Source organism: Pelodiscus sinensis, chromosome 31 (genome assembly GCF_052426305.1).
Source record: "Pelodiscus sinensis isolate ZL-2025 chromosome 31, ASM5242630v1, whole genome shotgun sequence".
Classification (NCBI taxonomy): Eukaryota; Metazoa; Chordata; order Testudines; family Trionychidae; genus Pelodiscus; species Pelodiscus sinensis.
The window spans coordinates 14,384,661-14,412,262 of NC_143082.1; the positions used below are offsets into that span (position 1 = coordinate 14,384,661).

Here is a 27,602-nt window from a genome sequence, read left to right on the forward strand (position 1 = left end):
CACAGCCCCTTCTTGTGCAAGTAAAACCCTCTTGTGCAATGCTGCTACGCCGATTATTTTCAGGAAGAGCGGCTCCTGCCCAAGAGGGTTTTCTTGCACGAGAAGGGGCAGTGCAGACAGCTCCTTCTGGCGCAAGAGCCTCTTCTGCAAAAATGGCAGCTCATTAGGTATGCAAATGAGGCTCAGCGATATTCCACACTTAGGGTTAAAAGCATTTGCGGAAAAAGAGTGTCTAGCTTGGCACGGACGCTTTTCTGCAAAAGTACTTTTTGCGAAAAAGCGTCCGTGCTAATCTCGACGCGGTTTTGTGCAAGAAAGCCCCGATCGCCATTTTCGCCATCGGGGCTTTTTTGCGCACAACAGTTTTCAGCTGTCTACACTGGCCCTTTTGCGCAAAAGGATTTCCGGAAAAGGGGTTTTGCCCAAACGGGAGCAGCCTAGCATTGGCGCAAGAAGCGCTGATTTCAGACAGTAGAAAGTCAGTGCTTTTGCGCAAAATCAAGTGGCCAGTGTAGACAGCTGGCAAGTTTTTCCGCAAAAGCACCCACTTTTGCGGAAAAGCTTGCCAGTCTAGACATAGCCTGTGAGTGTAGACATGGCCAGTGGGGGCAGGATTTGCTGTAGCAGGAGCCACATGCACTAGAGGGGGCCTGGCTCATGCTTCCTCTGCCTTGGGAGGGGATAAGGGCCAATGTACCTCCCCCATCCCTGTAGGGGGTGACTTGCCCCCTCCCTTCTTGCCTAATAAGAGGGGGTGAGGCCTGGCCTGGCTATTTGCCCCTCCCCTGCTGGGGCACATGGCTGCCACCCCTACCCCCCGGCTGGGGAGGGGGCCTGCAGCAGGGAGGGTGGCTCAGCCCCAGCTTCCGCTTTCCTCCAGCTCCCTCCCCCTCTGTGTGGGTGGGGGAGGGGGGTGGAGAAGGCTCCCTATCCCTCACTTCCGCCTATAGTCACGTGTTCTGGCGGCACGTCCGCCTATAGTCACGTGGAAGCCGATGGGCGGGGCGGCCCCGCCTTATAGTGGTAGAGATTCCAGCCAATCAGCTCTCGGGCCTGCCCCGGCGCGCGGTAACCTTTGCCCTTTGGCCCTTAGGGATGACCTTTGCGCTGTTGCCAAGATGGCGCTGTCCAGACTGGGCTGTTGCCGGGGGGGTCTGCCCGGGGGGCTCCTGGGCCTCGGGCCCGTCCCCGCCACCGGCCTGCGCCGCCCCGAGCCGGGCCCCGCCTGGAGGGCGCTGAGGTGCGTTCGGCGGGGCCGGAACCCCCCCCCCCACGGGCCGTTGGCCCCTCCCCCCTCAGCGTCCCGCGGGCAGGGGGAGTGTCCGTTGGCCCCGCCCCTCGCTACCTGTTGTGGCCGTTGACCCCTCCCCCCGTCTCCTGGCTGTCTCCATGGTGACGGCTTAGCTGTGCCGCCAACGGGCCCTCCCCCCTCTGCACCCCGCCTCCCAGTGCCAGCCCTGCCCCTCCCCCCCCACCCGCCCAGTGCCAGCCCTGCCCCTCCCCCTCTGCACCCCCCAGTGCCAGCCCTGCCCCTCCCCCCCTGCACCCCCCCAGTGCCAGCCCTGCCCCTCCCCCTCTGCATCCCCCCAGTGCCAGCCCTGCCCCTCCCCCCGAACCCACCCAGTGCCAGCCCTGCCCCTCCCCCTCTGCATCCCCCCAGTGCCAGCCCTGCCCCTCCCCCCCGAACCCACCCAGTGCCTGCCCTGCCCCTCCCCCTCTGCATCCCCCCCTCCCCCCTCTGCCCCTCCCCCCCGATGCCCCCCAGTGCCAGCCCTGCCCCTCCCCCCCGAACCCGCCCAGTGCCAGCCCTGCCCCTCCCCCCCGAACCTGCCCAGTGCCAGCCCTACCCCTCCGCCTCTGCACCCCCCGTGCCCCTCAATCCTCCCCTCTGCACCCCCCAGTGCCCCTCGACCCTCCCCCCTCTGCACCTCCCAGTGCCAGCCCTGCCCCTCCCCCCTCTGCATTGCCCCCCGTGCCAGCCCTGAGCCTCCCCCCTCTGTACCCCCCATGTCAGCCCTGCCCCTCCCCCTCTGCACCTTCCAGTGCCAACCCTGCCCCTCCCCCCTCTGCATTGCCCCCCATGCCAGCCCTGAGCCTCCCCCAGTGCCCCTCGGCCCTCCCCCAGTGCCAGCTATGCCCATTGGCAGTTCTCTCTGCCCCCAGCCTGCCCCCGATAGCCATGCTGTCTGTCTCTGCCCTGGTGCCAGCCATTCCCATCAGCCCTTCCCCCTCTGGACCCAGTCCCTCTATGACAGCCGTGCCCACTGGCCCTTTCCCTCCATGCGGACAGCCCCACGTTGTCAGCTCAGCTGTACCTGCTGCCTTCGTCCACCTGCGCCCACCGTGCCAGGCTGGCTGTGGTAGTTGGCTCCCCATTTCCTAGAGGACCCTTGTTGCCAGTTGAGTTGTGCTCACTGGCTCCTGCCTTTTCACATCAGCCGTGCGGGTTTACTACCTTGGGATTGGGTTGTGGTGCTAGGGGAGGGTTTGGCAGCTGATACCGTCTGAATCTTTGGATTGCAGGCTTTTTTCCAGATGGTTTCGGGGGTGACTGCTTCTTGCTTGGCTGCATCTCCCTGCTGCTGCTGGGTGCTCATTAGCTGGCATCACGTAGCTCAGGCCTACTTGGTGGAGAGGGGCACCTCAGCCAACACACTTAGAAGCTACTGACGCTTCATGTGACTCTTTTGTAACGATTTCTTTAGGAGACTATTTGGTTTCCATTCCACTCACAATGGACCGAACCAGTCTCTCGCTCACACTGGTGTAAATCAGAAGCATCTGATTATGTCGGTTGGCCCTGCAGAGGCCAAGACTGCTCTAGAAGAGTTGGACTCATAGCAGAATTGTGAGCTAAGATGCAATTATGGGGCTAAATTCTGTCCTCAGTTGCACAAATGCAACAAGAGTGACTCTGAAGGCGGTGGCGCACAGGTTCACCTGAGAACAGAATTTGGCCCACAGATTCTTTGTTACCGGTGCCCATCAAAAATGCAATCCCTATAGTGTTTTGTCCTGTTTTCCTCACTGTGAGACTGGGGGGTGGTTGTTGCTTTTTTGGCACCGCTACTGAGGCTTTACATCAGATGACTTCAGCTCAAGCCTACATCCCCACAGGGCTTTGCTAGAGGACATGTACTTTTCTCTTTACAGCTTCAGGGTAGAGAAAGATCACTTGGTTCCTTTAAGATTTTTCTGCAAGTTACTTTTTGTTGCAGGCACCCAGCATGCTGCCTCTCTTCAAAGACAAACCCCAAAGCTCTCCTTGCTGCTGTCATGTCACAATTCAAATATGCCAATGGGAAATACGAGAGCTTTTTGGAAAGGACCTTCCCCCGCTTCTACTTATTGTATTCAACTTTTATGAAAGGTAGGTTTTGATGGGGGAAATAGTTTCTTTTACTGGTTATAGAAAAGGTTGACTGATTTTAGCCTATTTTTTTGTTAGCTAAAGGACACTGTATGACTAAAAATCATTTTATATTTTTCTGTCTTTTATGAATAATGCTTTTAGGGTGTCTTTTTTTTCCCCCAAAGCCAAGTTCCTTAAGCATTTGAAAGGCTGAGCCTTCAACATAACATTTTCTTATCACTTGTGATGGATCTTGGCTTTTTGTACATTTCATTCAGCTTGGACAAAAAAAATAGACAAACTAGTTTCACTCTTCAGAGAAGTAGCTGAGTTACTCTAATTAGAAGTTGAAGCAAAAAAAATTTAAATGGGTAATAAAGCACATTGTTTGTTACTTTCACTGTTAAAAATGTACAGAGGGTTGTGGTAGATTTTTCCATTACTGACAAGTTTTAAATCAAGATTGGATATTTTCTGAAAGACATGCTCTAGTTCAAATGAGTTAATTCAAGGAAATCCTATGGCTGCTGTTATACAAGATGATCACAAATAGCCTCCTTCTGGGGGCTTATCTATAATGCTATTTGTATAGGCTGGACCAGCTTCCTGGGACTCGATATTAACTGTGAGATTTAAAGGTTTCTTGTATATCCAAGCAAGAGGGGGATAGGGAGACACCCTTCCCTGAAAAAAGGTCATTTTAGTCACCCTGTTGTTAAAAGAATAAAGCAGGAATAGAAAGGTTTGGTGATTGGCTACTCATGACAATTCCATATGGGGAAGAGCAAAAAGGCTCCCATTATGTAGAGAGCAGACAGATAAAAACTGACATAAAATGGATAAAAGATAGGGTTATTTAGTCTCACTACAAGACCAAGGGCTCATCCTCTGTACCTGAAAAGCAATGGATTTAAAATCAATACTTTTAATTCTTTTGAAAACAAATGCTTCATAAAATGCACAATGAACTTGTGTAAGTCATTGCTGTTAACTGACCCAAGCCAAGAGCTTTGTAAGATTCAGAAAAAAAGAATTCACTGTTCATATAGAAAACTAATGCCCACTGTTCTAGGGTGAATGTGTAGAGGGGCTTTTTCAACAGAACAAAGAGACAGATTCTTAGACACGTTTAATAAATCTTGCCCATAAGGGAGGTTAGCCCTCATGTTCTAGTACAGAGGCAGAAACTTCTCTGATGCATAAATTCTTAATGCACAAGTGTCCATTCTGTGAGTTTTATACCTTCCTCTGCCATCAGCTGACACGGGAACAGTCCAGAGTGGATAGACCTTCGGTTTGATGTGCTCTGGCACTTTGGTTTGATTTGAAGTCAGAATTCTATGTGTAGAGGAAATAAGTAATCGTGTACACTACCTCTCCCCCCACCCCCCATACACTGCCAAATTTTGTCATACAACCTGAGAAGGTGCTACTAAAGGTTTTGGATCAGTCAGGCAAACTGGTCTCTCATTCTGTAGATGGCTGCAAACATTGGAAGAGCTGCTGACATTTTGATGGCTTGGGTTAATCTACATTTTCCAGCCTCAGTTCTCGTTCCACTCTCAGCCTCTATGTTAGAAGCTGTTCTCCACACAAAGTTATATCAGACAATGTACGATGTATCCACTTGTGCTGTACGTCACCGGGCCATTCACTAGCCAAATGAAATAAAGATGTGAAGGCTTCTGAAGGGCATTGTCCATGGACCTCTGAAGTAGAGCACAACTGCAGGCCTGAAAGTAACACCTGCATTCTGTACAGGATTTCGGACACTGTTTTCAGAAGCAAAAGAAATAAGAAGAATAAAGTTAAACATGTCTCTTCAAAAGATCGATTTTCATCAGCTTCCCTACAGAGAGATGGAAAGACTAAGACAGGTGGGGTTCACCTTTCAGGCTCCTGTTTCGTGCTCGGGTTTATACACGTTACACTGCATTTCTCAGAACTGACCAAACGTTTTACTACATTCTCCCACGCAACTGGCACGCTTGTGCTAGCGACTTTCATGCCCCTGGGATTCCAGGCCTGAACGGTGGCTCCACTGTTGCCATTGAGTCGCGTCTCTCTTCTTTCTGTGAAGGGAGGAATCAAGGCTCACCAGCGCTGAGCAATCTGCGGCCTATTGGAGTTCTGTGTGTGACCATGATGCGTTTTGTTTACCGTTGCCCACATGCAAGTTGCCAGATTCCTTTGTTTCAATCAGCAGTGTTTCTTTTCCTACTGCTATTACGCATGTGAAACGCACGTAAAACAAGGGCACGTGAAGTGAGGTGTGTGCTGATTGTACGTAACCTTGGCTGTGAGCGCGCGCACTCCCGGTGCATCCAATCACAGCACTGCTACGGTTCAGTTAGCACACCCTGCAAATTCTAGGTACGCAAGTTAGTAAAACTGCCCCAATCCTGGGAGACCACCTTGGGTATGACAATCGTGCGGCTCCGCTCGCTAGCCTAGGTTGCCCATTGCCGAGATACAGACTTTAAAACACCCCGATTGAAAAGCCACCACTCTGACTTCGCTATTTTAGCCTATAACATTGCTGCCACTTAAGAGCATTTCTTGTGAAGAGCAGGGTTTGAATGGTGCTGGCCCATCTCCGACCGGGTCTGTTTAACATTGCTGTAGCTGGTGCTCTGTGCATAACCGTGTTGTTTTAACTTTTGCTCAGTTTCGCAGGGATCTGATCAAGGCCATTCCTATTGGGCTTCTCTCCATTCCACCTTTCGCCAACTACTTGGTCTTTGTGCTGATGTGAGTACGTCCTGTACGGAACCTTTAAATCATTGGGGACCAGCCTGTCGCCGAGTCCTGGCCCTGAACAGTGACCATGCAGAGGCTGAGAAAGTAACGGGAGCGATTAGTGAGCAGAACTGCTCTTTTTCTTGGGGCTCCTTTCTTCTCTTGTGTCTCAGCTGACACGTGTACTGTTCCTGGCTGTCTGATGAGAGGGTGTATTACAGAGCAGCTGTCTTTGTTCCTCTGAAAACTATTTTTGCAGTAGTTAAAGCTACATTGATATTCATGGAAAGTGTTTGAGCCTGATTTTTTTTTCCTGATGTAGTTCTTCAGTTGTTTGTCTAAACCGAGGAAACACAAGAGGAAAACCTCATTAACTTGTTCATCTGCAGACAACTCATCACCCAGACAGTATGAGCTAGACGGAATCTGTTTTCTACCAGAACAGATTTCTCCCTTCTGTACAGATTAGAGTTCCCATTTCTGTACTAACCTCTGGAAAAATCCAGTGCCTTGGCCCTCCTGGGACATTGCACTCACTACATTAGTGCATGTTCTGGGGCAGCATTGATTTTTGTCTGAAGAGATTTCTGCTGCATTCTAGTTCTCTCCAGTAGTCATTAGTTCCTTCCTTCTAACTTTATATTTATTGGCATTTATGTGATGCTCATCGCTACAGCATGTGAGCACGTCTTTACACGCCGTCCGGCAGACCCTTGGCTGTAGGGCCTCTTCACATGTGTCTAGACCAGCTGACATTTTTTCCCCAGCTACTCCCCCTCCCCAACTGCCTTGAATGCCTCTCCTGCTATCTAACCTTGCTAATTCCTTGCTGGCTAGACTACATGGTGCTCTGTGGGTCGATGCCACAGTGCAGCCAAGTGACCGATCGTGTCCATAAGATATTAGATAAACAAAGGACTTGCGTTCAGCGAGGTCCCTGCATCATAGGAGCCCTGGAGAGGTTTACACCTGCATGCAAGGCCCTGGGGCACAGCCGAAGTCAGATGGGACCAGGTGGCGCTCATCCCGCTGCTCTTTAACTGGCCAGAGGGGCAAGCTTTTGCTAGTGCGAGGGGCCAAGCATGCACTTCTGTGGAACTCCCAGATCTGGACAGGAGGAGCTGGGAATCAAGCCCTCGTTGGCCACAGCACAGGCAAAGCAGTAGCCACAGGGCCAGGTCCCGGCACGGCTCCTGTCTGACAGGCAGGGCACTGTTGCTTGGCCTGCGACTGCCGAGCGTGAGCCTGTTGGACCATGTGCATCTGCCGTGTCCCTGCCCGTGAAGCGCCATGTGTCACCTCTGGCTGCCCTTTGCTTTCCAAGGTACTTGTTCCCAAGGCAACTGTTGATACGTCATTTCTGGACGCCGAAGCAGCAGTCTGAGTTCCTGAACATTTATCACGGTATGCGGAGAGAGGTGTACCCAGACATAATGGACAGCTTGGAGCAGGTGACTCGCTTTCTAGCCGACCAGAAGCTCCGAAACCAGATGCAAGAGCTCTGCATCAAGGTATGTGCCGCAGGGCTTCCTGGACCCTAGGGGTCGGCTGCTGTAGAACACCGTAACGGCAGCTGCTTCGCATCATTCGCTGATCGCCTCACCGGCTGCTGAGTTAGCCTTGTCAGGACCTGGGATCAGATTGTGCGCTCCACTGTACTCGATACAAACCACCCCCCACCCCGGGATTTGGCCCATCGTTTTGGAGGGATTTTTTTACATCTGAAATATCAAGTTTGCTAGAATTGATTTCACAGCCAGTGGGCCTAGGACTCCGTCTGTGATGGTGACGGGGATTGGGGCTATGTTCCTGGGCCATCCTTGGTCTCAAATCCTTTTTAAGGACAGCTAGCCTTAGTTTCTTGCCTTCCAAACTTCCTTGGCTTCACTTGCTGTCCCTGGGCAGACAAATCCCTCTGGATTTTCGCTGTTCCAACCCCACCAAAAGGAAACCACCTGGATCTATTCAGCCCTAAGGAAGGAGAGATGAATTTCAAAGGTCCTTACGCAGTAGAAAGGCTGCCTTTGTGTTACCAGCACTCAGGAGCCCAGTTGGGGAGGTGGAAGATGCCTTACAAGTGAGAAGCAAAAAAAGGGTCCCGGTTGCATTGGTCTGGTGAGAGAACGTCAGGGGGTGGGAGGGGTCACCCAGACTTGCTGCTCCAAAGCACTGTCCAAGAAGAGGGGCATTTGTGGGCTGGCCATACTTGGCATCCCAAGAGAACTAGGTCAGTGACCTGCCTTTTGGGCCAGGAGGGATTTACAGGGGTCCTGCGGAGACGGCAGTAGATGAGGTCTGATGAATCATTTGCCCATGCGTATCAAGGTCTCTAATCAGAACACCCCAATCTGGCTCTCCAAGGTGCAGGGCGGCTCCCATCCCGAGGTGGCGAAACTCCTGGCTGTGAGAAGCTTGTTTTCGGGACATCCCCTGAGCCTGCAACGGCTGCGCATTTGCCAAGTGGTAAGTGCCTCCCCGCGGAGGCTGCCCGGGCTAGTGGTGAAGGAGCTGGCCCCGTGCTGAGGACGAAGGCAGCGTGGGGCACTCCGAAGGCCACGCAGCATCTCGCTGTGCAGGGCTTCTGTTTGACGCTCCCTTCTGCTCACTGCTTGAAGGCGACCTCAGCACGGCTGAGAGGTTTGGGCAAGGGAGATGCTCTTAGCTGAGAACAACCTCCTCTCCTGTCCTGAGCCTGCAAGGAGGCTCATCGCCCATAGCTCAGCCGAGATCGGAGCCCAGGGCTGCCTTGGCTCTTGTAGCTCTGTGTTGCCCGCTATCCCAGCTGCCTCGCGACTTCCCACTTTTTCCCCCGTCCCGCCTCAGAAAGCCTTGAGCCGCGTCCTGTTCCTGACGCCCCACCTGCCGAGCCTCTTCTTGAGATACCGGCTGCAGAGCCATCTGGTGGAGCTGCAGCACCTGGACCGAGCCTTGCTGAAGCTGGGAGTGAGCGACCTGTCTGAGGAGGAGGTGAAAATGGTGAGCGAGTCCACGCCCTGCGCTGGCTAGCTTAGAAAAACAGGAGGCTCCCAGAATGCTGCTGGGGAGGACTCGATACTGTAGGGTTTCTCTCGCGCCTGAGCACAGAGCCTTGCAGGCCAGTTTCTTGGGGGGAGGCGGGAGGACATGCTGGGAACCAGTCACTGTTTCTCCTGTTCCGCATACACCAAATACATATTGTTGAGGCTCAGATCCCTGCGGATAACTTAGGCCCTGATCCCGTGCTCCTGACAGAAGCTACCGCTGCAATCCAGATCCCAGAGCCAGGACCAGTTTGCTCTGCTGCTTAGCTAGTGCAGGAGAAGAGGGGAAAGTGAGTCAGTTTCAATTGCTCAGCTCCAGAGCTGCCCTGTGAGCCAAGAACTGGCTGAAGGTGCATGTGGGGGGGAGGGGAGGATAGCTATGCTACGCCTGGGCCCCACAAATAAGCCTGCCTGGGCAGAGGGCGGGTTGGAGCCGAGGGCCGGGGTTATACGCGTGTCCTACGGCGGGAAGCGTCTCCCCCGCCATCTCGTGTGAATCTAGAGTGTTAGAGCAGCACAGGGAGGGGAAGCAGCCACGAGGGGAGGGCCAGAGCAGGGCTGGATGACATGACGGCTCCTCAGTCTCCAGCATACGGTCACGCTAGGGGTGGCAGGAGAGCAGCTGGAACAGGCTGGCAAGTCTAGGCTGTGGGGCTGCTCTAACTTTGACTGGGGCCCAGGGCAGCCCATGGTTTAAAGCCATTTTTATCCCTTCTTTCCTGGGCTGCACTTCCCTGTTGCCTCAGTCTGGACTGCAGCCCCTTGTGCTCAGCGCTGCCCCGAAACAAGCTCCTGTCTGCACACACCTGCTGTGACGCTTCCTTTTGTCTCCTCTGCCCGTCAGGCTTGTTACGTCCGTGGCCTGAACTCCACCCACCTCAGCCCCTCGGAGTGCCAGAAGTGGCTGAAGCAATGGCTGCAGCTGTCCTGTGAGCTGAAAGGTGAGAGGGGGACGCTCAGCCAGGCGGCCGTCTCCGGGCTGTAAACGGGGCGCTCGTGCGCAGGGAGAATCCCGTCGGGCCGGCCTCTGACCGCGCCTGCAGTTACGCCCCGATCTGTGGAGCCGAAGGGCTTGCTGACTGCCGGCCCGGGAGGGGGCCAGACCTCAGCTCTGAAATTCCTGGGGTCCCTGCAGCCACAGGTTCACATTTCAGCCGCTCTGTTTGGAGGTGGAGCAGCTGAATTGTTCACGCTTAGGAGAGACCTTGACCCTAGCTCGAGGGTCTGGGTGGGTGTTGAGCTGTGAGGGGTTTGGTCTGATGGCCTGAGACAACCCCCCGCCGCCCCATCCCCACTGAAACCCTTTGGCTCGAGAGCACAGGTCATGCTGGGTTTTAACGGAGGGGAGAGAGATCACACAGCAGCACCCTCCGCGGTGGCTCACACTCCCGAGGGCAGGGACCCGGAGAAGAGAAACTTTCCCACAACTTTCTCAGCATGAGGAGAAAAATCGACAGCTCCCCCTGGGCCGGGCCAGCGCCGTAGCTGCAACTTCTGGGGTTATTTGGCTGCGATGAGCACTAGAAAGCCCGAGTGGCCAGGCAGCACGCACCCAAGAGCGCCGCAGTCTAAATGCGGCATGTTTCAACGCTTGCTGTATCCCGGGGGAACCGGGCCTCCCCCGTTAATGGGTTCAGTCCACGTGGTATAATTCTAACCTCTCAACTAGCTCGAGAGGAGCTGGGCTCTGCCTTAGCTTCCAAAAGCAAGGCTGAACTCCCCCTCCCCCGGGCATGACCTGGGCAGCGCCAGAAGCTTTAGTTAAAAGTAAGTTCTGACACGTGCCTGCTGGCTATAGACGCATGCTCTGGCCCATGAGGCACGAGAGACTCTCAGCCCACGAGATCTCACCTGGCAGGTGGGAGCTTGCCAGGCCCAGTTACCTGCTGCCATCTTCTCCCTCACAAGCTGTCAGGTTTTGGGGAAGCAGCGCTGGAGTTTTAAAGCTTCTAGGAATGGGGCAAAGGGTTTAGGACCCTGCGTTCTGTTGAATCCCAGCTGCCCTAAGGGAAGGGGCTAGGCAGGCTGGCTGCCCTCTGGCTGGAGAGTCGCTCAGACTGGTACAGAAAAGCGTAACGGGTGTCAGCTGGTCCTACAGCAGGGGCCCGGCGTCTACCTCTGGCCTAGATGCTGGGGTGGGGCCTGTAGTTCTCTCAGTGCAGGGTGTATTGCAGCCAGAGGCAACTCTTGCTTTGGCAAACATGCTGGCTGTGTCTAGACTGGCCAGTTTTTCCGGAAAATCAGCCGCTTTTCCGGAAAAACTTGCCAGCTGTCTACACTGGCCGCTTGAATTTCCGCAAAAGCACTGACTTCCTACTGTAAGAAATCAGAGCTTCTTGCGGAAATACTATTCTGCTCCCGTTCAGGCAAAAGTCCCTTTTGGGCAAAGGGGCCAGTGTAGACAGGTCAGATTTGTTTTCCGCAAAAAAGCCCTGATCGTGAAAATGGCGATCGGGGCTTTTTTGCGGAAAAGCGCGTCTAGATTGGCCACGGACGCTTTTCCACAAAAAGTGCTTTTGCGGAAAAGCATCCGTGCCAATCTAGACGCTCTGTTCCAAAAATGCTTTTAACGGAAAACTTTTCCATTAAAAGCATTTCCGGAAAATCATGCCAGTCTAGACGCAGCCGCTGTTTCCTCTGCCGGCTAGCAAGAAGCAGGGGTTCAAACGGGTCCTGGGTGTGTGGGCTGGGTCCTGGCTGCAGAACCTGCTCCCCCCCGCCTTGGGCCATTCTAGTGTGGAGGCGTTATCCCTTCCTCGTAGGGGCTTTGGTGCTAGGGCATTGGCCTTGTGCAGACAGTGCTGGCGAAACACGAGGCTGAGCGTCCAGCTGCTGCATTGTTTGTGGGGGACGAATGTCCTACCACCAAGGGGCAAATAGGGTTCCTAACATCACAGGTGCACAATGCAGAGCTGGAGGTCCAAGAACCCTCTCTCTAGACCACCTGTATGCTGCTGTGGCTAGCGGGGGACAGAGCAGCTGCCACAGGGGCCTGCTAACTTCTGCGTCCCACCACTGTCCGTTGGCCAGCCATCCTGGGAGCCTTTACTGTAAACCAAGGATAAAATGGCTGGTTACTTTAGCTGGCACCTGCTGCTGATTCCTTCCACCTCTGGAAATGCCTTCTACTAGGACCGAGGTGCCTGCCAGCAGTAGCAAGCCGGGCACTTCAGAGAGCTGGCTCTGGAGGTGTCCAATGAACATGACTTTGTGTTTCAGATTCAGAGGTCTCGCTCTTGGCGCACAGCATGGTCTTGCTGTCCACCAACTACCTGGGGGCTAAGGAGTGACGGCCGCGTGGCAGGCAAGCACCCGCTTCAACTGTCAACCTGTTTGTAGCGCTGCTGGTGGCAGCAGGGTTGTTTTGTTTGCTGTGCAGGAGGGGGCTGGAATGTAGCAAGGAACTCCTCCTCTGCTGCCCCAGCGCTATCCAGGGCAGCGGCCGAGAGTAAAACCCTTCCTCAGCCCTGCAAGCATCGTTACTTGAGCCACCCGCTTCCCAAGAGCAACAACCTGCTTTGGCTCCTCGACACGATTTCGATTCCATGGGGTTTGCGTCACGCTGACCCCTGCTGGGGGTGGAAGTGACTCGCAGTTCTGGTCCCTGCTGTTCCCTGTCACTTTCCAGAAGGGAGCAGCTGTGTTGGGACACAGCCAGGAGGCTTAGCTTGGCGATAGCCTCTTAAACTATGGCACTTTAAATGTAATCCTGTCCAGCTGAGAGCGCGTCTCCTCTGGATTGGCAGGGTTCCCCCTGGAGGCTACCACTGGTAACGTCCAGCCGTGGGCATTGTCTAGCTAGTTCCTTGTTGCTCCAGCACTTGAAGAGACCCCAGTCTGGGGCCATGCTCTTTGGTGTTTTTCCCGTTAAGCTGTTATGACTTTATTCACTATGTTGTTTTAGGAATAACATGAATTTGACGAGGCGGCGCTGTGGGCGGAACGCCCTCGCTGCCTGGGACTCAGTACATTACCGTGTCCCTTTGGCCAGTGAGACGTCTTAATGTTGAGCATCTGTGTGTGTGGTTTGTTGCCTTTTGAGTTCCCAGCAGTGCCCCGTTAATGCTCGAACTGTGGCCTTTCCTCTCTGGGAAGAGACTTGCACCCGTTAGACTTGGCCCCTCTAAGTTAGCCTGAGGCGCAGACCAATTCGTATACATGCCCCTTGGTGTCCCTCTCTGGAACCACTGGCCTAGAGCCTGTTGCCATGGAAATAAGTGCTACCCAGCACTGGCTTGTTGAGGAGACAGTCTCAGCTTCATTCCTGCCCAGTTGGTTTTTAGACCCAAACTTCCTGCTGCGGGAGAGCATTTGGGTGCCAGAATTCGGGCCACAGGAGTTCCATCCCTGTGCGCTTCACCTCACGACAGAGGCTGCAAGTTGAGTTTAAGATGTTTAAAAAGTTACTTTAATGTCTTAAGTTATTTATGGCAGTAAAATGCATGAAACGTTGGTCTTCAGTCTGTGGTACCGTTACGTAAATATTCCATTAAAGACAACAGCTCATGGAAGGGCTCTGGTGCATTTTTAAAACGAGAACCTGTGGAAGCGTCCAGTTAGTCTCCCAGCTCTGGGCAACTCTAAGAGGGTGGAGACTGGAGCCCTGCTCTCAGATTGTAAAGCCACAGGCTACATCTAGGGGGACTAATCCCTAGCATCAAAAAGCCCCGCTAGCCTAATTTTCATAGACTATGTCCCATTAATCAACCAGAAGAGGTTACTCTGCAGTTGGAGTAAACAGCCTGTTTAGCTGGAAATAAACTTAGCAGGTCTTCAGCAAACAGACTGACCACGCTGCGTGCAGTTCCTGGAGGCGTGGCAGGGCGACTTACCAAGAGAAGTGAGCTCCCGCATTTCCACCAGAGCACATCTGCTCCAATTAGGGTCAAACAGTCCCTGCTCAGAGGTAATCTCCCCCCAGGCACTATCTTAAACCTTGCTTTCATCCACTTGGAGATGAGAACACACGTCACATGATGCAAGTTTGAGCATTTCTTTATTTTTACACTTAAATATTCTCTTTAAATACAGCATTATCACAATGAAAAGAACTGAAAAGGCCCCCCCCCCCCCCCCCAAAAAAAAAAAACCCCGAGGCAGAGGACCGGACAAGCTTTGGATTCACATTGAAAATTCCACCTGCATACAGTGTGTGAAGAGACCAGAAGTTAGAAGTAGCGAAGTCACTATTTAAATAGGAAGGAGAGCAGGGCTAGAACCGAAATGTCTCAGCTGGGGCATAGCTCACTGCGGGGCGGCAGGGCTCACCACATGGCTAACTGACGTGTTGTTTTAGGAGACAGTGTGGTACCAGCATCAGTGTCAAAGTGAGGGGGGAGGAAAAAGGCCAAAGTGCACCCCTCCTTGCACCATCCACCACACAGTGCTCTTTGCAGAGACGGAATAAATCCCGTTAGTTCTCGGCTTTGTAAGAGCCCCCGTCCTAACTGCTGTGTTAGGGTTCATTCACTGTGTGATCTCATTTAAAGACGCCCACCTCGGGTCACCCTGTGGATTTCTGCCCATCACCAGAGGCCCCAGCCAGTTGCAGCGGTTTCTGGAGCTTGGATACAAATCAAGAAGGGTACTTCAGTATCCAAGATTTTGCTTATGGAACGTGACCAGCCAGAGCCCCTTGCTTTCTTTCCCTCACAGAGGACAGCTGCTCTGGTTCTCCCAGGAGCAGAGCATGAGCCCGAAGCCCTAATGGGCACAGAGCATCAGTCTGGCAAAGGGCCAATCCACAATTAACACCTGATCACCACACACAGTTGGGTCAGCTAATTGCAAAGGGGAAGGCGTCCTCCTCCCACCAGGGCCGAGGATTCCATGGTTGGTTCCAAAGTGTTTGCCTTTACCTGTGGGTTCAACTAGCCTCTTCCTTACGCACTGGCAGCACCATCCTGGGACGCTGGAGGGGGAATTCTCCCTGCTAAAGGCTTCAAAGGATCTGCCAGGAAAAAGTGTGAATGGTTAATTCCAACTGCCAATGCACATTCTGCTGGATCGTGCGGCCAAAGCGCTTAGTAGAGCAAGAAGCTCCGCAGCTGTCATACTGCAAGAGTGGCTTTTGAAGCCCATATGCCTCTTGCTGTCCCAGAGAAAGGGGATTGGCTGTAGCATTAAGGCAACAAAACTGGGGGGCGGACGTTTGGCTTGTATACAGATGCTGCCCAGCTGTGGCTGCATCAAGTGTAAGATTCAGCATCCAGGTGAAGGGCCCATTTTTGATGAGACAGCTGCCCTGGGGGTGGGCCGGACATACCCGTCTATTCTACGACACCCACCTTTTTGGACCAAAGTGTAAAACTTGGAAATAGAGAATGTAGTGATTTCATTAGCCCCCTCGGCCCATCTAACCCTGCACCAGCACGAGCTGTTCTCGTCCACGTCTCAGTCCTGGCACTTGCAGCCGCAGGCACAGCGCGCAGGCGATGGGGGGCGCTCGATCTCCAAGGGCACCTGGCCGCTGATGCGAGAGGCAGTTCATACTCTACACTCATGAGGAAAGGCTACTTTGCTGAACACATTCACTTCTCAGAGCTCACTGTGCCAGGAAGAAGGCTGCCGGACAGTGGATGTTAAATGCTAATCCCCAAAACAAGATGAGTGGGCTCAGCCCTCTTCGGCCCAGAGATCAAGCAAGGCGTGAGCGTGGGCCGCCCTCCACGGACCACGGAGTGTTCTTCCAACACAAACAAGCGCTGGAGCTACTCACTAGGGGAGGGAAGCTCAAGGAACGGAGGGGAGTGAAATGGACGAGCCGGTCGCGGTGGCCAGGCAGGCTCCGGAGGCTGAAAGAGAAGGGGAAGCATTGCTGCTCTTAGCAGTTCAGTGCTGCGGTTGTGCAGGGGCCTGGCCCTTCAGAAAGCTCAGTGCAGCGACGAACAGCTGGGTCCGGGCTGGGTCCTCCTTGGGCTCAAGGGGTTCTGGGCCAGCTTTCGGCCACAGAAGGAAAGTGCCTGTGAGGCTAGGGAGGAAAGTGCTCTCGTGGCCTGCCCAGCAGGCAGGGCTGACAGGCCGTCAGGAAGGAATTGGAGTCATTTTGAGAAGGTTTTGCCTTTCCCCCGGCGTCCGGGGAAGTGCTGGAGCTTATCCGAATGCTGATTGTGCCTCCCTGCCACTCACATATTGCACCTTCGCCACCTCTGCTGCAGTCACAGGCAGCCCTAGCAGGCAAAGGGCCGTTTTCTGTCCAGGCACCCAAGGCTGCAATTTCATTGCATGCAAACCTCTGGCCCCTGGGCTAGACAGAGCAGGGACAGAGGAGTGCTCTTAGGTGCCTGGGTGGCAGGCAGCTTGGTCGTCCCCCTCCCCTTCCTGTGCAATTCAAACAAACCATTGACAGGATTAGCAAACAGGAGGCATCCCCCTCCCCGGCAGGTTACATCTTCAGCAGCCGACCTTGACCTTTGTACTTCCACACAGCAGGTGGATTGCACCGGAGCAGCCCACGTCCACGAAGGGTTTGCCGGGGAAGGGAGCCCACAGCCCAGCACGGGGGCTATAGTGTCAGTCACAGGCGATGGGTCACTGTATGGCCCAGTAAACATTCAGCACATTAAAAAAAAAACAAGTGAAAAAAGGGGTTCCACTGAGCCCCCCAGGCAGGTGGTGCAGTGCTGGGGGGCAAGATAAAGCTACAGACAAGCAGGAAACGCAAAGCCGGGCGCTGGTTTCTAAAATGGCGGCATGCCGAAAGAGGAGCCAGGCCCCAAGGGGGGCTGATCTGGCCGAGCTCTCTAGGGTCCGTGGGCCGCTGGCGGGGAGGGAGTGGAGAGCCGCGTCCAGACAGGGCCACATCAAAGCAGACGACAGGATTATTCGGTTGCGCCCGGAGTGAGACGTAGGATGGAGACTCTGTCACACAAACACTTTCGGGAGGGGGGGGGAAGCAGCCACAGAAAGGCGCCCCCCGCAGGCCAAGTCCAGTGCTTGAAGGGGAGCTTCGCACTATTGCTTATAGGACACAGACACAGACTCACATAGTATGGTCCCTGTGGGGGCAGGGGGGCACGAATGGAGGGGGCTCAGCTGAGCCTCCCCCCTCCTCTGGCACACGGAGCAGCACCTCCAGCCTTAGCAGTAACACCCACCCCTCCGAAGAGGGAGCCTCTCCAGGGACTGCCACAAGCGCTTGGTTTCATTGGTTTCCTTTTAAATCATCTGTACAAAGCAGCCTGGCTCCCCCCACACCCATTAAATAATTCTCAGCAGCTACTGTCACTCCATAAAATAGCAGTCAATAAATAGACATCCGAGGGGCCAGGGCCGGGTCACACGGCCAGGGCGGGCCCCAGGGAGCGCTCCTCGGGGGGAGGCAGCTCACACACTCTCTCTGGGACCTGCTCCGGTCCAGGCGCCGGAGCGTTTGTGCGGAAGGGCGGAGCCGCGGCTGCCCTGCAGCTCTCGTGGGGCGGGGAGGACTCCTCAGACAAGGAGGTTACTGTCCCAGTCTCCGTCTTGCTCGGGCCCGCAGCTCGGCTGCAAGGCATCAGCGAGGCCACGGGGACGGAGAAGACGCTCAGATCCTTCTCGGTGGTGTAAGGAGAGGGCGTCTCCGGCTCCTCCGTGCTGCTCTCGCCCTTCACCCCCAGCACGGACCTTTGGTCCACCTGGTAGTAGACCACCGGCCCATTGTTCAAGTAGGACTGGTCGCCCCCAGCTGAGGTTGCCTGCTCAGGGCTGTCCGTGAAGCACAGGACAGATGAGCCGGGAGGGAGCTGGGCTTGAATGAGGATAGGCGTGGGCAGGCCTGGGCACAGCCCCTCGGGCACGGCCAAAGGCTCCTCGAGGATGCACACGCCTAAGCTCTCGATGTTGGAGCCGCTGGAGTCTTCCTCAGCCTTCAGCCTCTCCAGCTCCTCCGCCGTCTGCAGGTGCATGACGGCCGTCTCGTTCTCCGCCATGAACTCCTGGAAGTCTTGTGTCTCCGAGGGCGGCGTCCCCAGCCAGTCGCTGCCGGAGCTGTGCAGCGACTCGTCCTCCAGGGCTTGGGGCCGGCTCACCTGCCGCTTGTTCTCCAGCTCAAGCTTCATGATGGTGTGGAGATAGTGAGTCCGCACCCGGATGGGGTTAAATTCGATGCGCCCAGCCATGTTCCCGCAGCCGTCCCTGGAGCAGCCGCACGGGAAGGACATGCGATCCACCTGGAGGGGAGGGGAGCGGAGGGCAGGGCAGTGAGGCGGCAGCGGGTCGCGCCAGGGCGACAGAGCACAACGCCCTGGGGCTCAGACCTCAGTGACAGGAAACAGGCCCGGGGCGCCTCTGCCACACACAACAACAAGCCATTAACCAGCCCCCAAGGGCAGCCCCCGCCGCCCCGTTTTCCCTGCCAGACACTTCTCCCTTTCCGGCCCTTCGTCTCAACTGCCGCCCCCTATCCAGGGAAAACCACTGGTGAGCTCCAAGTCAGCCAGCGGGGGAGCAGAGCCGGCAGAGTCCCCAGCGCCAGCCCCGCACGGGGTGGAACGTGCACCGATGAAGCCGACGGAAGGGGAGGGTCAACAGCTCCGCTAACCGGCAATCCCAGGGTAGGGATTTGGCGCGCGATTCCTCCCACGTCCCCAGAGCCCTTTCCAGGGCAGGGAGGCCCTCGGCATAGACCCGAGTGGGAGACCTAAGAGCCGTCTCAGCCTGGGATGCCTCCGTTTCCCAGCTGCCCTGTACAGCAGCACCGCGGAACCAGACGGAGGCAGGTCTTCTCTGAAGGGCCGCTCCCACCCTCCCGCACGCAGCCCTGCAAGCTCAGCCTGGGCACAGAGACAGAACCCACGGCCTCAAGCCCGGAGAGGTGCCGACCCCCTCCAGCACAGTTCAGGCCAGCCCCTGGCACCCCCGACTGCTGCCCCAGCTGACCTGGCATTTAATCCCCGCTTGGCTGCAGGCGCAGGCTTCGGGATCGCAGTACAGGCGGCAGTCGCAGCCGCACTCCTCTCGGGACAGGCGGATGGCGCGCAGCTCCTGTTTCTCCTCGGCGTCGATGCGGTGAACCCCGGAGGCCCGGAGCAGGGCTCGGCGCCGCTTGGTGGGAAGAGGCTGCAGAAAGAAATAGTCGTCCACTTCCACGTTCTCCACGTCGATGTCGTCATCGGACACGTCCTCCAGGGTCAGGCCGTCTGCCTCCTCCGACTCCACCGTGCCGTTCTTCGTCAGCTGGGGAGACATGGGCAGAGTGAGTCCTTGGCACAAGGCCTGGAGACACACCCAACCTCTCGCCTTTGGAGGAGCCATCTGCTCGGAAAGGGGAGACTCAGTTGGGGCCTCCCCCCTTGGGACTGCCAATGGCAGCAGCAGACACCAAGAAATCGTTCCAGTTTGTTCTCATACAGCCACATCTGGCCCACTCACCTCCTGCCCCCACTCACCTGTGCAGAGGCCTCACACACCAGTGGGCCTGCACCTCTCCCCCACCCCAAGGTGCCACTTCCCTCAGGGGAACGGGAGCACGAAGCCCTCTGCTTGACCCTGGCATCGCAGGGGGATCTGGGCAATCAATTAGCTCCAACAAACAAGCTGCCGCCCAAATGGATTCCCCACGGCCCCCCCCCAGCCGCTTGCTAGGGCTGGCCAGCTTTCAGCCCTACTTGTGTTAGCTGCAGAGTGCTGGCCCACCGGCACCGTGCTTGGGAAGGAGTTTGTGTGCAAGGCACAGAGAGGAGCTGCCCATCCCCACCCTCAGCGAGCGGGGAGACGAAAGGAGGCCGCTGTGTTCCAGAATATCTGGCCCTCAGGAGAGGAGCAGGAGCAGCAGCATCGTGGGCTGGATGCAGCATCCGCGGCACCGTGCGTCCGAGAACAGGAAAGTCACGTCGCTCCCAGCTTGGGGGGGGGGCTGAAAAGCAGCAAAGGTGCCAAGACCCAGCCCCCCAGAATCCTAGCTATTTGCCAGGCTTCCGCAGTGCAGCCGGCTTATGGGTAAGGCTCCTCGGCTGACGCGGGCCTCCTCCCTCCACCTACTCACCCGGCCTGGCCCATCGTGCAGCTGAACAAACCCTGAACCCTCTGCCCCCAATCCTCTTCCATCACAGAAGGGAAGGAGGCTCCCTGACAGGGCCAACAGGAACCCAGAGCCGAGTGCCAGCCCCTCTGATTCCCAGCCCTTCGGAAGCGGAGACCGGAGCCGTTCCTACAGCTGGGGTAGTTTTCTTCTCCGCTTCTATTTTAAATGCGGAGAATCGGGGCTCCTAAGGCCGGCGTGATGGAGACGCTGCTGCTGGAATACTCTAGTGGCTGCTGCTTTCATCAGACACGCCACAGGTTCGTGGAGGCAGAAGGAAAATTCCTGAGAGACATGATGCAATAACGCCCGCTTCACACCGCTCGGTTCAGGAGCCACGGAGGTCAGAGCGATTCCACCTTCACTCCCTGCAATCCAGGAGGTTCCCCGCAACAGTGACAATTCTACAGCCCAACGTGCCACTGGGGAAGTGCTGAACCCTCCCCCGGTAGCCCATGCCAGGCCTCTGCGGTCAGAGTCTTTTTCCTGGGACAGGCCAGGGACAAGGGCCCGATTCAGTCTTGCGGCTGTACATCCGCCGGCTTCCTGCTCCTGACTGTAGGCGCTTTGCAGACCCCCCCCCCCCCGTTCCTGTTTGGCCTGCCTAACCCACCCTGCAGCTGCACGGTCCAGCAGGAGACGAGGCCTCGCTTGAGGCGAGCACCAAAGGCTGGATGACTGGGTCTTCCTCATGCCTCAGCTCTGGGAGATGGATGGAAATTGGACAAGTCGGTAGGAAACCTCGTGCTGGGCACAATCTTGTCTCTTAGCGTGCCGGGCCGCAGCTCCACCGCCGCAGAACCCCAGGCCATGTCCCGTCACGGACTTAGTCACTACGGTCAATACCCACAGCAGAGAAAAGCAGGGACTGGAGTCAAAAATGACCTGCGGGCTGTGGGGGCCCTTAGAAAGCTCAGTCATCTGTCCCTGCATCTGGCTCCCCAGTTTGGGTCCCAATCCCTCCAGAAATCGGTGTGTCAGATCCATTCCCCCCCCAGCAGGGCAACTGGCAATGGCCATCGCCTTCCCCATGCCAGTAGTGACGGGATCGGGCAAGGCATAGAGAGGGGCAGCCAGGCCTTTCTAGCCGCCCCTGCTCAGAACAAGAGACGTTCAGCCACGGCAGAAGAGAGCACAGTTCAAGCGAGGTAGAAACACGTGCAGCTGGTGGAGCTCCAGATGCCATTGGCCCAAGAGCTCAAACAGGATTAAAAAGCCTGGCACGGCACGGCGAGAGCAGTAGCCAGAGCTGTGAGAACACACACAACCGTCTTGCAGGTGGGGCTGCGGGCTGGGACCCCCGGCAGCGGGAAGCGCGCACTGGAACTCTGGGCCCATGCCTGCCTTCCTCCCCCTGCAAGTCTGAAGCACCAGCGCCAGCTTCCCATTGCACGAGGGGGAAAGCCCTGAGCCTCACAGGCCAGATCTGGCTTGCGGGGGGTAGGAAGCGACTCCGTGTGCTGCTGTTCTCCCCCCGCCCCCCCCAGCTGGGGGAACCACAGCACAGGAAACCTCTCACCTGGAGGCTTTCCTTGCTGCTCCCATTGGCTGGAATCCTGGCCAATAGGAGCAGTGGGGGAGGGGGATGGTACCTAGAAGTGGTAGGGTCCACAAAACAAGGTAAGCTCTCCCTATCCCCATCAGATCCCTAACTTCTACTCCCCTCACACATCCCCCTCCACTCCACCTTGCTCCTGCACCCTCCCTCCCCCCAACCCACTCCTGCATCCTCCCCTCCCCCCCTGCCCAGACCCTGCCCCCCACTCTCCTGCACGGGTGGCTGGCGGGCGGGCCGTGGAAAGGTCTGCATTGAGCAGGGAGGGCCGTGGCCAACAGGTTTGAGAAACGCGGATTTAAGGCAGGCCCTCGAGGGGGTACGAAGACACTCCCTTTGGGGACGCTTATCTCACGCCAGCCCAACTGCAGGGTCCCTTGAAGCAGCCGCTATGGGCCGGACGAGGCCGAGCTCTTATGCCCCTTTCCCCGTTTCCCTCACCCTCGTCAGCGATACCTTCATCTTCTTGGCGTGGAGTTTCTCCTCCTTGAGGTGCTCTCGGAGGATCTCCCGATGATTCACCTCCTGCTCTTGGGCGAACTCGCACAGCGTGTACCTGCGGACGGAGTTGTGGCGCTGGGCCATGCCCAGGGAGCTGCCCCCTTGGCTGGGCACGCTAGTGAAGCCCTGGCGCCGGGCGAAGTAGTACACGGTCACCTGGTCGAAACGCACATTCTTCCTGCGCAGCTGCTTCTGCCGCTTCAAGATGGACGTGGCTGAGGGGCAAGAGCGCGGCGCGTTAGACACAGGGCGAGCGCAGATTCCGGACGGGCCCGGCGCCTGCCCGCAGCTCTCCCCTGCCGCGGCGGAAGCGCATCCCCGGTGGGTGTGCTCTGCGTTGCTGATGCGCGGTCCCAGAAAGAGCTGATGGGGCGCTCAGGTACAACCGGCCCAGCACTGGGAGCGATGGAGGGAGAGGGATGAGCAGGGTGCGCGTGTGAACCACGCCATGCCCTGGATCTCACCGTGGAGGAACACATGGGTGGAACTGCTTTGCAAGAGTCGCATTCAGAGGGCCTGATTTGGGGAATAGGGGAAAGGAGGCCAGTCCTAGAGATACTGATGTTCTCTCTGACTGTAAGTATCTGTTAGGATTAGAACAGGGCTGGCCAATAATTTTTGACTTCAGAAATTTTTGAAGTGGCCCTGGGGCACCCTGGAAGGGGCGGGGCCTCAGGTGGAAAGGGCGGGGCCAGGACACTTCCATGCCACAGACCCTGATTGGCCTGAGGGTGGGGGAACATGCAAAATCTTTGCTCCACCCCCAGAGAGAACTGCCAGCTGTTCTGAACAGCTGGCAGTTCCCTCTAGGTACCCGTGCCCCTGGCTGTGGGAGGAGACTTTGCGTGCTCCCCCACTGCTGCTCTCAGGTCAATACGTTCAGGTCCTGGGGAGGGGAAGCGCATGACATCTCCTGCTCCCTGCCCCCGCCCTGCAAGGGAGCGCTGCGCTTAGAGTCAACCACCAGCTGAGCAACAGCTTGCGGCCGACTTTAATGCTGACCCCTCACAAGGTGGGAGGAGAGAACCTCAAACACCCCCAAGTCCTGATTGGCCTGGGGGTGGGGAAAGCAGCAAGGCCTCCATGGGCCGGATCAACGCACTTGGCAGGCCGGATGCAGCCCATGGAGGCCCTTTTGACCACCCCGAGATTAGAGGGACGGTGTTCAGGGAAGAAATCACATTTCCATTTGAAGATTCCTGGCAAGCCCCACAATTCCTTTCACCAGAAACGCTCTTGCCCTCTTACTCGTATGTATCAGTTTATTTACTTGCCTATAGTCAGATCCCCGGGGATTTTTGGATGGCACACCCCCTCCGGTTTACTGATACTGCAAGGGGTTTACCACTAGGAACATCAAGGCTGAAACTGAAAAGCATGTGCAGAGAGGGGGAAGATGGCAGGGGGGCTGAGCCTAAATAGGTTTGAAGTTTTGGTTCTTGGGCTCCTCCAGGAAGTCTTTCCCCCAAACATTAACAGGGGGAACAGAAAAATCCTTCCTCAGTTTTTCTTTACAAATCGTATCTTTTTAATAATACAGGGCAAGTGATTTTCATGTTTTTATATATATTTATTTTTAAGTTAGTTGATTAAAAATAAGCCTCGTTGATAGTGATTTCTTTATAGGGCTGGGAAATTTTGGGTGGGAGGGGAATTACGAGTTTCTACTGCCTCTCATCCTTCCCCACCTCCAGTATGAAATTCCTAACACTGGCACTTTCCTCTGGAGCACTGAGCCGGGTCAGGTGAGTGTTACACATGCCTGAATTCAGTCACTCTATGGGGAGCGGCCAGTGCTTGGGCGGCGTGGAGGAAACTGGACTCTCTCAGCTTCCATGCTAAATGCTAAGGTATCCCCAGAGAGGCTCAGGGAAGAGAGTTAGTTTGCACCTCAACTGCGCTCTTGATTGGAGGGAGTTTGTCACGCAATCCATGCCTGTCACCCTCTCGTGCGTTAGCATCCACGCGGTACAACGTCAGGCAGGGTCGCCCGACGGAACCAAGCCAGAGAAGTTGGAAGGGCAGAGACCAGCGCGAACCCTCTAGGCTTTCAGCCTACAAAGCCTGGACACTAGCTACCCCCTGGGCGCGATCGGCACTTGTTTCACGCTCGAGACACAACACTGTTACACGAAAGGAGCCAGATGCTGGGTCCACCCGTCAGGTCAGACGAAATGCCACAGAGCCCCCCCCCCCCCCAGAGCCACTCACGTATGAAGCCCATGGTGCTCGGGGGGTTGAGGCTGTCGCAGCTGTCGGCGCTGTCGCTGTTGGAGATCTCATCGTCTGAATTGGAGACGGGCGAGCCCACGTCCACATCGTCAAACTTTCTCTTGAGGCTGCCGCTGGCAATTGCATCCATTTGGCTCTGGCTCGCATGGAGAGCCGAAGAGCATCAACCAGGAGAGGGGGGCAGCCGCAAGAACTCCAACACCAGCCCCAGGGCTAGGGCAGAAGCTCAGCGGGTACCTGGAGAGAAACAGGAAGTGCGGGAGAGAGAACGTCAGCAATCCACCAGTGCGGAGCGTCTCTAGCGCCTTCACTGCCATGGCCCCCATCTTACACCACAGCGTCAGCATAGCAGACCCCGTCGCTCCACAGCATGCACTGCCGCAGGGGTGCCCAATGCTTTCTGGGAAAGGAGGTAACAGGCCAAGTTCCTAGCAGTTGGCTCTCTGAGATCCCCTTTATACTGGTGCTACCAGCACTGGTAACATCTTGCATTTGAAAAGCGGCAGAGTGGCAAACCCCTCGTGCTAGAATGCAGAGTGTGCGGTAAACGATAAGCCAACACAAGAGGCAGTAGAAAATGCTAACGAGAACTTGGTGCTGGGACTCCAGTAACCGCTGCTGCCCACAGGATCTTCTACTAGAGACCATTTGGATCATCCACGTCCCACCTGTTCTTGGCCGGAGAGGGAGAACTAGACTGAAGCTCATACCAAGGTGTCATGGCAGAACCACGGGAGGGCTGAATGCTTGCTATACACTTGCCAAGACAGAAATCCTGCACAGATTTTAAGTTATCGATGCTTTAAGATACCAGCTGGATTTCCCATTCCTCAGACATGTGATCCGATAGTCTCCGCTGACTGTTCCTGCCTTGCGGGCAGCCGATGAACACATGGAGAGGAAAGATACATGCCCACAACCCCCAAGGAAGCTGGACAGGGAGCATAAATCCAACAGGTTTCTTACTCTGAATCCGCTGGACCTGAGCAACGGAGGGATGGCACAAAACCAGAGGCCAAATGAGCATGTAAGAACCATTTCAAGTATGCTTTAGAAGAGATTTCTATGGAGATTTCCACATGTTGTAGCACTAACCCACCTGATGTGTTAGTGATTCCCTGTTCTGTTCACTCCCTCCGAGGCCCCTGCCATTGGCCACTGTTGGCAGACAGGACGGACCGTTGGTCTGACCCAGTCTGGTCGTTCGTATCCACTCTAGGATTACTTGGTTTCTGCGTTGACTGTTATTGAAAGGACCTAGCACGTACAGAATAGCTACAAATGTTAGACTGCGAACGTTTACCACACATGGAGGAATAGAAGCTACAAAGACTTTGAAGGAGTTCCGCAGGGGACAGGATCCGCAAACCCTGGCCAGGTATTCTTTTTACTCTTATGTAACCACCTTCATCTATTCTGTTCTGCAGCGAGGGGAGAATCTCACTCCTAAACAGGGCCTAAGGGGAGATTGTAAGGGTCAAGTTAACGGTGGTGGAGCTCTACACAAGTCCCACAGCAGAAGAAAGGCCTATGGCAAAGATGCTGGAAAGTTCTAACATGTTTCACTGAATATCAAGCTCCTAGGTAAAGTGTCAGTGGCCTGTAGCATCTACCAATACAGCAAAGCCCCTGTTTTACACAACTGGGGACTGAGCAGTGCATGGAATTGGGCATCTCAAAATTACAGTGGGCTTAAGGTAGAAGTTGCCGTCTAGTGCACTGATTGCTTTCTTCTCGTCCTTCAAACCTTCGCAAAGCACTTTTTGATGCAGTTCAGGCACTGGGATATGAAGGGATGTTGACTTGTTCACTGACATCTCTCGGTATGTGACCCCTCCCTCCTCCATTGGGAAAAATGGTACATTCAACTGGTTGTTTATAAGGCTGGCGTTTCAACGTCTCCCCGCCCCCCAGATTCTACCATACCCAAGAACAAAACAATTCCCAGCACACATCACGAGATACGCAATTACTAACTGCAGTGCGAGTGACTCTTCTTGCACTTACACCAGAAGAGAGTCACTGCGCTATGTAAGCTTAGATCAGCTAAATGAAAACAAGCTTAGCTGAAATCAAAGGACAGGGGTCCACAGTCATTTGTGCCAGCTGAACGTAACAGGTTTAAAAATCACCCTGTAAGGTAAGTTGTACTTGTTGGCAAGAGAGAGCTAGGACTTTAGTTTAGACGTAGCATCACAAGAGGCCAGCGGCCTCTGTACATAGAATCATGGCTGCATTTTATTCCTCTCTCATTTTCGGATTCAGTGCTCTCCTAGGACAGTAAGCGTAACAGGTCACAGGTGTTTAGTGAGAGTCTCTCTGCCAAAACTAAGCCTGAGCTGAACGTAGAAAAAAAGTGGAACCATCGGCTATCAGCTACATTGTTCCTCCGCTGTCTTCCTTGCCGATTTCCACATTAAAAGCAGAGCTGGGACTGTTCTAAGAACAAGCCACTAACTCGCCATGCCTGCAATTAGAGGGCTGCCTAAACTAATTCCAACCAGATCAGCTGCTCTAGCCAAATCCTAGGAATTGACGGCTGCTGAGCCTAAGGCAGGTTGTATTTCTGCTCCCACCTCCCCACCAAAAAGAAGAGGTTAATGCATTCTCCCTCCTCCCCGCCATCTTCACACTAGCATACCCTAACGAGAGAGCACAGGACCAAGTCTATGCAAAGCCTGAAAAGGCCACACTCTTAGCCTCGGTAGCAAACCGGCCATGTCGGAAACTCAGTAGGGAGAAGAGACTGAATCGAAGCGGATAGCTCTCTCCTAAAGCAAGAAACAGCGGGAAAGCCACCATCTCTCTTGTACCTGGTGTTTTAGAGGCTCAGGTCACCAAGACACAGATGATTTGGATCTGCGCCCTTCAGTTGTCTGCCTCCTCGGAGCTCCCAGCTAGACGGTAGATAGTCTTACACAGAGGACACTCAGACACACAAACCTCGGTCTTTAGAGGTGTAGTCCGAAGGCAGGAGAAGGACTTAAAGGCCAGTTAGACGCTGAGGTCGCCTGCATCCTACATGCAGTACCATTCAAACTTCTGTGTCAGAACAAGCCAAGGAGAGAGTCTACCCTTTAAGATTCATTTCTTCTGGAGCAGAGCTGGGATCCTGAGCCCAACACCCACCCTTCCCCTCCCTGCAGTCTCCTCTGCACTTGTCTATTCCCTTCAACATGCTAGCAACTGTTCCCATGACAACAA

The 27,602-nt window shown here is 55.3% G+C and overlaps 2 protein-coding genes across 9 annotated transcripts in view; one reads left to right on the top strand and one right to left on the bottom strand.

Annotated features, from left to right (window-relative positions):
• The first annotated feature begins 1,081 nt into the window (after positions 1-1,081).
• LETMD1 (LETM1 domain containing 1) lies at positions 1,082-13,622 on the top strand. 3 transcript variants are annotated; one of them, XM_075901699.2, is made up of 9 exons: positions 1,082-1,240; positions 3,219-3,370; positions 5,114-5,229; positions 6,021-6,103; positions 7,416-7,602; positions 8,453-8,554; positions 8,915-9,067; positions 9,956-10,052; positions 12,331-13,622. In XM_075901699.2, exons 1-9 carry the CDS (start codon positions 1,119-1,121, stop codon positions 12,399-12,401), a joined length of 1,083 nt encoding a protein of 360 aa, XP_075757814.1. In that variant the 5' UTR covers positions 1,082-1,118; the 3' UTR covers positions 12,402-13,622. The 3 variants fall into 3 exon arrangements, with proteins under 3 accessions (XP_075757814.1, XP_025043960.1, XP_025043961.1); XM_025188175.3 differs by lacking the exon at positions 1,082-1,240 and adding an exon at positions 2,101-2,360; XM_025188176.3 differs by lacking the exon at positions 1,082-1,240 and adding an exon at positions 2,102-2,399.
• Positions 13,623-14,184: 562 nt separating this feature from the next.
• The window catches only part of CSRNP2 (cysteine and serine rich nuclear protein 2), a 32,468-nt gene continuing 19,050 nt past the window's right edge, over positions 14,185-27,602 (bottom strand). For 2 of the 6 annotated variants that reach the window (XM_075901688.2, XM_075901689.2), the window contains 5 exons: positions 25,498-25,655; positions 24,378-24,635; positions 22,107-22,381; positions 18,970-19,266; positions 14,185-18,260 (listed from right to left, as the gene is read on the bottom strand). In XM_075901688.2, coding sequence (XP_075757803.1) covers positions 17,388-18,260; positions 18,970-19,266; positions 22,107-22,381; positions 24,378-24,528 — 1,596 coding nt within the window. In that variant the 5' untranslated portion in view covers positions 24,529-24,635; positions 25,498-25,655 and the 3' untranslated portion in view covers positions 14,185-17,387. Of the gene's footprint in view, positions 18,261-18,969; positions 19,267-22,106; positions 22,382-24,377; positions 24,636-25,497; positions 27,515-27,602 lie in introns of those variants that run through there. The other 4 variants (XM_075901687.2, XM_075901690.2, XM_089774733.1 and 1 more) reach the window with 3 other exon arrangements.

Excerpts from the sequence above, each read along its gene's own strand:
- LETMD1 (XM_025188175.3), top strand. The coding sequence starts at position 2,134 with ATGCCCATTGGCAGTTCTCTCTGCCCCCAGCCTGCCCCCGATAGCCAT. Across the intron at positions 3,371-5,113 it reads GTATTCAACTTTTATGAAAG|GATTTCGGACACTGTTTTCA; the intron begins GTAGGTTTTGAT and ends CATTCTGTACAG. Across the intron at positions 7,603-8,452 it reads TGCAAGAGCTCTGCATCAAG|GTGCAGGGCGGCTCCCATCC; the intron begins GTATGTGCCGCA and ends TGGCTCTCCAAG.